Source organism: Apostichopus japonicus, chromosome 5 (genome assembly GCF_037975245.1).
Source record: "Apostichopus japonicus isolate 1M-3 chromosome 5, ASM3797524v1, whole genome shotgun sequence".
NCBI classification, from domain to species: Eukaryota; Metazoa; Echinodermata; class Holothuroidea; order Aspidochirotida; family Stichopodidae; genus Apostichopus; species Apostichopus japonicus.
Genome location: NC_092565.1, coordinates 22,753,590 through 22,766,970, shown reverse-complemented (window position 1 = coordinate 22,766,970; position 13,381 = coordinate 22,753,590). Strand labels below are relative to the sequence as shown.

The 13,381-nt window shown below is 37.6% G+C and overlaps 1 protein-coding gene across 1 annotated transcript; it reads right to left on the bottom strand.

The window, feature by feature from the left end:
* Positions 1 to 3,611: 3,611 nt before the first annotated feature.
* On the bottom strand, positions 3,612 to 11,591 carry LOC139968079 (small integral membrane protein 19-like). Its single transcript, XM_071972428.1, has 4 exons — positions 11,432 to 11,591; positions 7,860 to 7,997; positions 6,142 to 6,272; positions 3,612 to 5,516 (listed from the first exon to the last, which is right to left on the bottom strand). Exons 2-4 carry the CDS (start codon positions 7,976 to 7,978, stop codon positions 5,467 to 5,469), a joined length of 300 nt encoding a protein of 99 aa, XP_071828529.1. The 5' UTR covers positions 7,979 to 7,997; positions 11,432 to 11,591; the 3' UTR covers positions 3,612 to 5,466.
* Between the last annotated feature and the right edge of the window lie 1,790 nt (positions 11,592 to 13,381).

Sequence of the window (13,381 nt, the reverse complement as noted above, 5' to 3'; positions counted from 1 at the left end):
ATTTGCTGAGAATTTTTCGGGCACCTATTGAATGAAGAATAATTTGCAGTGTGTTTTTCAAATTATTTTGATGAAAATTCGGCAATATGCTGAGAATTTTTCGGGTACCTGCTGAAAGAATAATAATTTGCAATGTGTTTTTCAATGGTTAAACTTATATTATTATAATCATTATTGTTGTAACGACTTCCCCAATAACTATAACCAACATGGAAGAGTAATAAAACGGAAAATGATTGTATGTTATTTGCATGTGATGTAATAACCGATGAATGCTTATATGATATGCACATTAAGATGTTGAACGCGCGCGGAGCGGGCGAAAAATTTTGGTTGTATTTTTCGGGCAAGTCGTTACAGCCCCCCCCCCCAAATCAAATTGGGCTCCTACGCCTATGTTGTATTCACTGTCCTTACAGGCTTCTATGGATTGAAAATATTGAGGACCTGGTATTTAGGCTATACCGTTTAGTCTGACACAGAAAATGTTGATTTTCGATACTTTATGTTTGGTATCATGCTACATACGGTAGAAATGTTGAAGGCTATAAAACTATACATCGCATTTTCCTCTTTGTAGTCTCTTAAATATTATTTCGAGTGGTTCAATTATTCAATGTGATTCTCTGTTACATCAAATTGAGACTGACATAATCTATACCCATGGCGTAAAACTAAAATTTCTATGAGAACCTTATATAAATCACATGGTGGGCGAAGTTTGGGAGGGCTAGAGAACCCGGCTTTTTGGAAAACTGTAGTGTTCAAAGAATTGCTAAAAGTGTTTAACCTTTTTCGGGGGTCGCTTACAGCCGGCATCCCAACACCTTATGAAATATGTCATGACTTTCTACCATATATTGGGAAAGAATACAGATACTATTAACATTAAAGAGGCGTGGTCGTGACGTAGTGGTTTTCAGAATATTTCTTCTGGACGTCAGAGTTTGGTAGCCTACAGTACATTTCTCTGACGTCACGAAGGTGACGTCACTCAATTATTTTACGAATGATCACCTCCTTCACTAAAGCATTCTTCAATGTGTTTATAACTTCAAAAGAAGAACAGAGAGTCACTCTGATATTTTCGCGAAATAGAGGGCAAAATACTTTCGTGGTTTCAAGGGTCGTTGTACTAGACTAATTCTCTTTCCACATTTAGTACTTAATTCTCACTTCTTTGTTTTCAAGTCCACTTTTGCCCGGATATCATTTCTCCATCTGTCCTTGAGAGAACTGTATACTCCTTCCAACCTCATTTTCTTCATGATTTGGTTATGCGAATGATGTACCCACAGAAAAACTTTACGTTGTTGAGAAACCGGAGAAGTTTGAGTAGTGTAAAATTCAAACCACCATATCTCATAAAAATAAATAATACAGTGGAGAGGACCCTTTTTCGCCCATCTCGTCAACTTCATGATTCAGTAACTTCTGAGTCATTGCCAAAAAAAAAAATCTCCTACGTTTACGGTTTGTTTTCAAGTGTTTTTGCATCGGCAGGATGTGTAACAGTATAAACCAGCAGGTTTAATCTTATGAAAGTCTTCAGTGTTTTCGGCATCGACCTATACATACGTTCTCCTATGACTGTGCTATTAAGCAGACACCGTAGCGTCGCGTTTATTATTACAATTTAGGGAGACCCCCCCCCCCCCCCTCAACACACACATGCTGAATCACTCGTTTGCAATAGTGTATGGATAAAGTTTTCAAAAAAACACTTTTTAATAATTTTTTACAAACTTGATCAATCCGTCCTAGCCAAACCACTCTATGGATTTTGGCTTCAATAAACGGATACACTCCTTTAAACTCCTTTCTCTCAAGTAATTGTTTTGAAAATAGCAATTTTTTGCGCGTCGGTGGTAAATTTCCGGCCTTTTGTTTGTTACAAAAGGTTGTATATGAAAAACTAACCATCCAAAGCTATAGCCTGGTTTGTTTTTCACCCATTAATACCACATGGCATATGAAAACAGTCAAATAGACCACAAGCAGATTTCATCACGTAACTGTAGACGGGTCACATATGCAGATTACAAGTCGAAATTTCTAGATTTGAAGTCAAAATTGCGAGAAACTGCGAAAAGTTGAATATATTACAAATATTGATTTGTATTGTTATGGCAAGTTTGCACCATTCATGTCTGTTCACTAGTGGAGGCAGCTAATCTACAACGAGAGAAAATCTTCAGTTAACCTGAATCCATTTATCGGGGTATGTAGTAGAACTGTAGAATGCAGCCTATCCCCCCTCCCAACCCCCCCATACAAAAATATTGCGGTAGCAGTATTAATATTTTTTCTTGATCTCTGACATATAAAGACTAACATTTCTGCCTAAATTCATCCAGATAGTTATCTGTAAATGGTTCACTCTGTCCGTTCTATAATTACATTTACTATCTTAAGCTTTACTATATTAATCTCTCTTTTTTATGACTTTTTATTTGCAGTTCCTGTCTCTGTAGTACTCCGGGCATTCTAGCCATTTCTCCAACAGATATGAACACCTGGTTGAAGTTATCGGGAACACAGCTCAAGGAGTCCGTATTTCCGCTCATTGCGTATGTGCAGTGTGGATAATTTCAACACGCCACGCGCACGAGCATTCTTTCCTTACAGATTTCCCCCCATACACATCTAATCCGGTAGAATATAATTTCGGCACCTACCATTGCTTTTATATACGGTCCCTCATTTGCCAAGAAGAGATCCGCTACTGTAATGTTCGTAACAGTAACTTCATTGGCACTAGTGTTATTACAAACCACATATTGTAACAGCCAGTGGCGCCGAGAGCCATCACGGACCCGGGCAAAAACATGTCTCCGGCACCCCTTCTTGAAGTGTTCATTTTTCTTTAAATATATTATGAAAAATGAGAAACACATAATTTTTCCATCCCATACTTTGCCGGGCCCTCTCATTGTCCCCAGCGATGTAGCCCCATATGACCCCCTCTCGCCAGGTCACAGCTGCGATAAGCTTAGTCTACTTCGCATACAAGAATCAGGGTTACAGCAACAATAGCTATTAACATTTGAAGACAAATCAACAGCTAAATAGCATATTTTCATAATGGGAAGAAAAAAAGTAATTAATATTAAAATAATAAATTGAAAAAGATTCTGTGAGACTTTGATGAATATTGTTACGTAACACAACCTAATTCGAGTCAAATTGTTCACTGCGGTAATAAGTCGGTGTCTGTCACCTGACGAACCACACATATTCAATGGGCCATAACCAAATGCTTGATTTTCGTGCCCATGTTCTTTCCTGGGTGACTTTTCTTAGTGTTCCCCTTGTAGAGGCATCGTGATACACACCTGACGATGATCACACAGTCTAGTGCAAGGTGACTCGGTTTGAGGGTGCATCAGTCGATTCGATGTTTGGTTTTTCGTACCCAGGTTCTTTCCTGGGTGACTTTTCTTAATAAGTACTTTTCTCCGTCATCCCCAGAATAGAGAAATGTTTAGTTAATGACAGAAATACTAGAGGCTAATGCTGTTCAGCAAACTGGTTTAAACGCGAATTGTTCAAATAATGTTAGAAATATGAAATGAAAACGAAAGAAGAAACATGGCATGAAGATAAACATATCTGTAGCTCATTGGTATCTATTGATAATTGAAAGTGTACAGAGGTGTCAACATTTGCACACAAAAAAGAAAGAAAGATAAAGAAAAAAATTGTAATTAAAATAAGTTGTAACATTTCATATAATACCGTTGATTACAAGAAACAAAAGCCGAAATGTACCTTGGGCATCATGTAGTTTGTTGGTCATTTAGTTGGATATCTACTTGACATATAAAGTCATTATACTTTCAGACAGTGCCAGAAGTAACTTGTTAGAGGGAAGGGGAGGGTGAAATAAGTCGATTGGAGATCTTACTCGCATGGACACAAACACCCATCAGTATATATCCCTTCTCCAGTATAGGCTGTACTGAGTTGCAATAGGTTCTATTGTAATGTGAAATTCTGGCGACCCATGGTACCCGCTTCATTTTTTCCCCAACCTCCGCCTGTAAGCCACCCCCCCCCCCACACACACACACCGCCAAAGGTACTCACTTTGTTTACAGAAATTACGCCAAGCTCACCAGTTAGTTTGTATATGAAATCCAAAGAAATTTTAAGCTTCAAAACATGTACTGTTTAGAAGTGAAATGTAAAAGTGAAGTAGGTACCTCATCACTGACATGTCACTATTGTCAGAGTTTTTGTTTTATTGATCATCTTAATCTTAATCATCTCTTAATAACCTCCAATTTATCTTTCTGATGTAATAGTTACTGCAAATCAAACGGTACATTGCACATCTATAAAGTAACATGACACCTTACTCTGACTTCCTAGCTCAACAGAATACTTCCAATAAGTCATGAATAGTAAATAAGTCAAGTAGCAGAATCCATCATATTTACAAATACAACAAGAAAACTCCACACCTCCCCCTCGCCCCCCGCCCCCCCCGCAGAAGAGTCTTCATAATAGTTACAACACAATAATTACTTCTTATGCCTCTGACTTGCAACTAGAAACAAAGTACATAAAACTTAGTAAATAAAGCATAGTAATTAACTTAAGCCATCATGCCACAAAGTGACATATGATAATAAGGAATAATACATTTAATATTGACACAATAGATTGAGTTTGATTGGGCAAGGCAAATGACTATGGCTTAGAGTTTTAGTTGTTTGATAACAAAAGACTGTCACAATATCCTGTGAATTGTTTGCACCAGGAATAACCAATAAATAAGAAAAACAATAAAACCTGCTCACCCCCCTGGAAAATCTACCTCTGTCAGGGAAATGTGGAGATTTTCACAGAAACAAAGACCTGCCACAATATTTATTTAGAAGAGAACATGGTACTGTAATGCTTCTCTGATAAGTGAAAAACAAAAACTAATTTTCTTTAAAACTCATTTACTTAGCTTGGCTTTGGTCACCACATTGACTCAAACAGTAAATGTCTTAACTTTTGTATCATACATTATTTCGTGGTTATTCTTACTACAATAGCAATAATAACAAAGATCATAAACAAAAGTCATTTTTATGATTATTACTTTCAGTATCAAATTTAGCTTTCCCCTCGTTGATTAGTGTTATTTCCTGCTTGACTTGACGATGTACTAACTTTGATATGGTCATTATGTCACGAAATGAATACTGTAAAAGATTTGAGGGAAAAAAACAGCTCAGCATCCTCAATCCAAAGTGGCCACCCCAACCATAATCCCCTCCCCTGCCCTCCCCCTATCTCATAGATTGTGAATGTGAATCAATATTTTGCTGACTCAATCAGCTCTTTGGAAAGAAACAAGTAAATGGTCTTTGTGTGAACCAACCACAGTTGTAGGCAATCAGCATATAAGAATTATACAATTGTTGGCATGAAATTGACACCACTGAAGGCTGTCCTACTGCTGTGTGCTGATCATTCCATTTCGATTCTCTGCTCTTGTAGGGCCTGATCCCACTTGCGAGCTGAAACAGGAATTCAAGGAGAAACAGTTTCAGTTTTCATGATCATAAACCAGTATTCCTGGGTCTCAGTCCAGTCAATTATGAATAGAAGGCGTAGTTTCAGTTTTAGTTAATTCCAATATAAATTTCCACAAAATTATACTGTAGGAACATCAGGAATTAGGAAAGTACCGGTCATTAGACAGAATATATACAGAAATAAAAATCATGAACCTTCTTACAAGTTTTGCTTATGCTTAAACATGATACAGCGCAGGAACAGCATGCTTCTGTATGAGAGAGAGTTAATACAGATGCATACACAACACCCCGCAGTGCGAATACAAGATAATATCTCATATTTCCAAAGATCAAAATGCACGACAGCATTGAAAGAGAATCAAAACAATGTCAGTTGCTACTACAGTAGTTGAGTATTGGACAATGTCTTTAAATTGTGAATAAATTGAGCATAAATTTACAAATAAAGAAAGAAAAATATGAAGAGAAACAAGAAGATATCAATTACACTGCTCTCATTCTAAAACTCATATCTTTGCCATAACATATGCAAATTTTGGAGAAATTTAGCCATGCGTCGTTATACTTAACGAACCGGGATCACAGTTACTCTTGTAACACAAACCTTTGTAATAATGCTCCAACTGTTGCCTCAATCTCACTTTCTTCATTTCTTCTTGAAGAATAGCATTATCAATTTCTGGTGCTACCACTTCGTTCCGACGAGTCAAAATTCGGACAATCCTTCCTCCGTTTCTGTTGTATTAATGGAATGATAAATAATATGCTTTACACTGTCCCTCAGACTGATCAAATTAAATTGTAGTGCTTTATCAGTCTACCTGCAGTTGGATTATCATCAAATGATAACAAAATATGTAGCCATAATGTGAAATAAATATATAAATGAATCCATCTTCCTCTCCCTTATACTTTATACTACAATCCCTGTAACTATTTTGAATTAAATTGGTATTCTAATATTCAATGCAACAATTCCATGCTTCACTTTTAAGACAAGCATAGTTACATGATACAACAGAATTTGAAAGTGAACAGAAGAGTACAATGATATACATTTTTGTTTTGTTTGCAGGGTCTATGAATTCAAAGGCATTTGATCTATACACTCCCAATTTAGATTGCAGACTGTGGTAAAACAGTTAATGCCTAATCCTTCTGATAAGAGAACAACAGACAAGTAATATGAAGGGTGCACAGCTGAAATTAAGGCTCATCATGACAATAGCCTTGGTGATTTCAAAACAACTCCAAATTTGATTCCAAAGTAATTTTACCATCAGGTTAAGACATTTACAGTGAGAATGATTTAGCCTGCACACTTAATGTAACCTGCACACATGATGTAGCAGCTTTAAGGTTTGTGAAATTTTTTCTCCAAAATCGCTGGAAATACCATCGTTATTTGCACAAAATATACATTTTCGCACTTGCACCACAATAGACACATGCTGAAGGACACTACAGCTGTTTGCTAATTACCAAAACCCGTCTTGCAAGAGAGGGGAAAGATTCACACTAAGACTATTCTCCCATAAAAATCTCAACCACCTTCAAGCTCAGTAAGAAGTGATTTCTAATAACATCTTATCAATCATGTGGTACAATGCTTTTCAGTACCTTCCTTTGTCACAGAAGTAAACTACCAATAACAGGGAATGATTTAGATCCAGTAAATAGCATCTCAAAGTGCTACTGTATGCAGAACGACCAAGTTACTACGCAAACTTGAGCGAAGATGTATAGCAATTTTTCACACAGTAACCATAGTATTTTATAAGAGAGAGAAGTAGGGATGCACTGGATATCCGGTCCGGCCGGACTATCCGGCCGGATAGTGAGTAATTATCCGGTTCCGGTTCCGGCCGGATATTTTTCAAAATCCGGCCGGATATTTTTCAAAATCTGGCCGTATATTTTTCAAAATCTGGCCTGAATTATTCCTTAAAAAGATGTTGGTATTAACTTAAATCAATGTTAACTATTTCCAAAAATTAATAAAAACATTCAAAGTAAGGAAAAATTAGGTTTAACATGTTTAATTTAATTTTCTCAATGGTCTGACCCAAGATTTGCTCCTTGTTTTAATGATTTTCTTTTGTGTAATGAAAAAATCTGGTTCCGGCCGGATAAAATCCGGCCGGATTTCATGTACTATCCGGCAAAATCCGGTTCCGGCCGGATCCAAAAAATTGGATCCGGTGCATCCCTAGAGAGAAGTCAGACACTTCAAAACTGTTGCGCAAGATTTGAGCAATATATATTATTCCATGAATAATACAAGACATAAATACCAATTGCATAAATGAACGTTGAACCTACCTCTTGAAATAGTAAAGAAACCAAAGAGATACACAAACAACCACCATGTAGATATTTGTAGCTTCATTCCAGTGATCGATGTGTACCTCTGGTGGTAGGCCATTATTTTCCTTAGCCATACTGAATGTACCTTGACAGCTGTGAAATAGAAGTGACTGCAGTAATTACCAACTTAAAAGTATGTATTGTTTCTTGGGAACCTAACATTAAGGTTCAAAGCTACCACATCAGAGTTCGCACAGCTCTGCAATTCAAATCAAGTAATAAAAAACTAAGTTCCATCATCAAGCTTGTGACTCTGTAATAACTTAATTTGACTAGTCATGACTTATCTCAAATAAATTTAAATTACAGTTTTTATGCCAGTGGTCCACACACTTTAAGCACATATCCCAGGAGCTTGCATGAGGACTGAGCACATCGGTCATTTGGTTTACAGTTTTATGTAAAAATATGTGGCCAACAAAGTGTTGATGACTGAATGAATTTCATCAATTAATCACTGATAAATCTTCAGGTGGTGACAAAATCTTATGAAAAGGCTTGGGACGTTTGGTAAAACTGCAGAACAATCACAAAAAGCCACAGTAAATGCTTCTCTTGCATTGGGTTATAACTTTTCATTCTTCTGACAAAAGCTTATTTATTCACACATACAATGTAATTAATACCCCTTAGTCTAACTAAAGTCAGCCACACACTGCCAGACTGATTGGGAATACGGACTCCCCCACCTCAGAAACCCCAGGCTTAACTGCCCAGTTTCAACTTTGACCTTCCATGGGGAGGATGGAGAGGAAGGCATATTTAGGTGGTTTTCAGGACTACTTTTGTCACATGTTCTATTAATATGCTGTAATGGAGTTTAGTCAACCAGTGTCCACCATACAGTCATTTAGTGTGCATGAGTAATTTGTATGATCATGGCTCTGGACATCTTTCAAAAACTAGATCATGACAGTCCAGCTGAGTTGTGTCATTTTCCCGGACTACTCAGTCAAGCACTGTGCAGCCAACTTATGTGATATGGCTGGTTCCAACTACTTGGTACCTCCCAATTTAAGAGCCATCAACCATTTAATAGAATTATACAAAGTAGACATGTTAACATCCTCCATTAACTTTGAAGTTGATGTAGCTATATTTCATCATTTCTTGTGCAGCTTTCAACTTTAATGGAATAAGCGATTTAATATGCATGCAAGTCAGAACAACTTAACAAATAATTCATTTGACCAATATTACGTTTCAGCAGTTTGAGCAAACACAATTACCTTAAATTTACAATGGACAGAAGGTTAGGCCTAACTTAGAGTTTCAGTTACATTACAATGCCTACATAGAGAGTCACAGACCTAGGTAGTATAGTAAAGCTTCATAATTGACGCACCTTCCTAATTGACACACCTTCAATATGACTAGCAAGTAGCAACGATACAGCAGGCAACCTAAACATTTTGCAGCAAAGCAGAGTTACCTATTTCATGAGTTTGAATCCATTTCTGGTATGTGCTGATCAAATTGTGTTTTCTTAAGTTTTTAACACCTTCCCACCAGTTTTGTATTATTTTTGGCATTTGGAAATCTGCCTCCCTTAAGATAACCAAAATTACCTCAACATGATACCACTACTCTTGGGACCTGACCTGTCTGAGCTTAGACACTCAGAGCATAGCAAACAGCATCAAGTCAATGGATGTTTACTTACACAAAATTTACAGTTAGCTAATTGACGAATGTGTCAATTTCGGGGTATGAAAGAACTTGACACGGCAGACATTTTCTGCTCAATTGTACATTGCGGAGGCACAGAACTATATATTTTGAGATCATTACATTTCTGAGGAAGTACATACATCAAAAGAGGAAACAGTTGAGTGATTTTTACTTTTCCTTGATAGACATCGTTGATCAAACCCTTAAGTGCATCAATTATGAGCCCACCATGCTACACATAAAAATTCTTAACTGTATGAAATTTGACGTCATAATAAAGTTCCTGAGCATTTGGAGTTAGTCCAGGCAATACAAGAACCACATTATGTACACAGGCGTAAAGTATGTTGGCTTGTTAAACTATGGTCTATAATTGGTATAGTATATAGTAAAGGCTTCATAATTGACGCACCCCCGTAATAGACGCACCTTCAATTATTACTAGCAACGATACAGCAGGCCACCTAAACTTTTTGCAGTCAAGCAGAATTACATATTTTATGAGTTTGAATCCATTTCAGCCATTTGCTGACCAAATTGTGGTATTTTTTAAGCTTTTAACACCCTCCCCCCAGCTTTGCACGTTTTTTGGGTTTTACTAAAACGAATGACAAAATGTGTTACACATAAGGAATGACAATATGTTGTACACACTAAAAAATTGCGTTGACTAAAACGAATGACAGTGAATGACAGCACAGACATTTGCTTCAACCGTATATCACAGTTCAGACTTCGTGGGTATATTAATTAAAGCCACGCAAACCGAGTGGACGCGAAGCGCGTGGCTTACAGTATAGTAAAGTACGGACAAGATACAAACGCACCTTATAGTAAGCGAAATTGTAAGTCTGATTTTAAGAAGTAAATTTAACGTCATTTTTCCGATATTAATTGTTAGAAACTAACAACTATAATCTTGAAACGGCTTCAGTTATCTTTCTATATAAATATACAGAGGTAAATGTCAAAAGCACAGCACTCAAGCGCATTCTGAAACTTTCCCTGTGGTTTCTATCCGTAAATTATCCAGCAAAACTCTGCAACCACGTAACATGCGATTTTCCTCAAATCATTTTTGCGCAGAAAACCAATAACCGCGTTCACTCCACTCCGTTAATCATTCTATCTCCACTCACCACTGTCCTTCGTTGTCATTCGTTGTCATTCGCTGTCATTCGCTGTCATTCGCGAATGATAATTAACCCTGTACAAAGTCAATTGTCATTCGGTATTCCTTTTAGTTTGTCCCGTTTTTTGGGCATTTGGAAATCTTACATCCTAAAAATAACCAACATTACCTCAATATGATAACACTATTCTCTGGGACCTGACCTGTCTGAGCTTAGAGGCTCAGAGCAAAGCAAACAGCATCTTAAGTTTATGGATGTAGACTAAGGCCTACACTACAGTTAGCTTTATTGACGAATGTGTCAATTTAGGGGTATGAAAGAACTTGACATGGCAGACATTTTGTGGTCAAATTCTGCTCAATTGTACGGTGCATAAGCACAGAACCTTAAATATTTTGAGATCATAACATCTCTGAGGAACTACACATATGAAAAACACATACAGTTGAGTGATTTGGATTTTTCCTTGACAGGCATTGTTGATCAAATCTTTAAGTGCGTCAATTATGAGCCCACCATGCTATAGCTAGCCAACATACTGTGAGTATGTACAGTAGGCATAACCTTTGTCGATGTCATATGAACTATGATGGGAGTTCATTTCGCGAAACTGGTCCCCCTTATGCGCAGTAGAGAAAAAGAATTAAACAACGATGACGTTACTTTCTCTACTAAACTGAAGGTAATTGACCACAATAATTACGAAATATTCATCAAACCTACCTAATGCAGCATTTTTGGCCAAGTCGTTAATTGTAACTTCATGTAATCCTCTGAAACATGACTATTAATTATTCAGATTTTGCGTCTTCGTCACAAAGAATTTTAAAATCTATGTGGCCATTTCACGATGATAACGAAAAGTCAAGGAAATCTGCCACACAGTTGCCCTTCGAACGAGAAAACGAATACAGCTTCATTCTGGAACGCCTCTATCTGTAACAAGTTTGATGGCCTCATCTTCGTGCACTGATATGTCTAACGATCCTTCTTCCTTATCAGCTAATAGTCAACAACTCTTCACCAAAGTGATCATATTCATTGACGTTATAATTAAACGCCTTTTTGGGGGTGACTCTGATAAATTTGAATAATTATACAAGTAAATGAGAAAATTGACTGTGTCATGGAAAAAGTAACGACAGTTTGGAAAAGAGCAAAGAAGTATGACCTTTTCACTTTTAATTTATTCTGGAAGAGGACCCCGCAGCTCCACCTATAAGTGAAAGTCGGTTTCAATGACCTCCGTGCCACCCCTCCTCTCTGGATCCGTATAACTGTCTTAGCATGGGAAGCAGGTCACTTCGCCCAACAACCATTTCGCCCAACTGCCATTTCGCCCAACCTTACCATTTCGCCCAACCAGCCTGGTCATTTTTGAACTAGTGAAATAGAAAAGGTGATATTATTCCACACCGATTCCCCTTTGTTTGTGTTATAAAATATCTTCCATTGTATGCGTAACCGCCTAAAGTAGTGTAATCCTCCCATTATACCCGAAATAACTGCTTAGACTCCGATCGATATCGAGCGGACCTCACTTTACTTACCTACCACGAAGTATCATAACCCAAAATAAATCAAATTGAACTAGTGAAATAGAAAAAGTAATATTATTCTGACTGAATATTACAACAACAAAAAAGGTTGGGCGAAATGACCAACAAGGTTGAGCGAAATGACCATGCTGGTTGGGCGAAATGACCAGGCTGGTTGGGCGAAATGACCAGGCTGGTTGGGCGAAATGACCAGGCTGGTTGGGCGAAATGGCAGTTGGGCGAAATGGTTGTTGGGCGAAGTGACCAGAAAGCCTTAGCATGTACTCCAATATTTATTTCGCGAATATTGGAATTCAAAGTACGCCACCGTCACACAAATTGACTAAAGTATATGTTCCGGACTCATATTTCACAACAGCGCCTTTAAAAAATTTCCCACGTCAATCAATTAAACGAAGAATTGTTAGTTCTACTATTTTTTCATACCGGTACTGAAATGTAAGTTCGTGTATTAAGTTTAAAGGCGACACAAACCCTATCATCATCATTGGTCTGGTGTGATAGAGATCAAAGTCATTGAACAAAATCCCTAAGCAGCTAAGAAAATTCTTATTCCTTTCAGGCGCGTAGCGAGAAATTTGCCAAGGGAGGAGCGAATCCTATAGGCATATTATCTAAGCGTAGCGCCACCATAAGTTGGCGCGAAGCGTACACGAAAATTATGGCCGAAAATGCCTCCCAGATCGCTGGAAATGATACTTCCCAGGCCTTGTAAGTTATAAGTCACAAGCATTTACTATATTGAAATGACTAGCGATATTATAAAAAATATGCTCAAGGAGGGAGTGGGGCGGTCGCCCCCTTCGCCCCCCCCCCCCTTGGCTACGCGCCTGATTCCTTTTAATGTTTCGACCTATTTCTGGCAATTTCAATTATTATATGTCTCGAGATTTTGACTTGTTCCTAGAAACTACGACTTTTATATACATTCGTTCTCAAGGTTTTGGTTTCTAATCTCTGAATTTCCCAAACCTACCACAACACCCTCCAATATGGACATTATTTACTCATTCCTTGACAGTGCATGTTGACATTGATCTCAAACGTTCATTTATTTAAACTTAAAAGAAGCCATTCAGGTCCCTAAACAGGATTCGTGTTTTGCTTTTTGAAG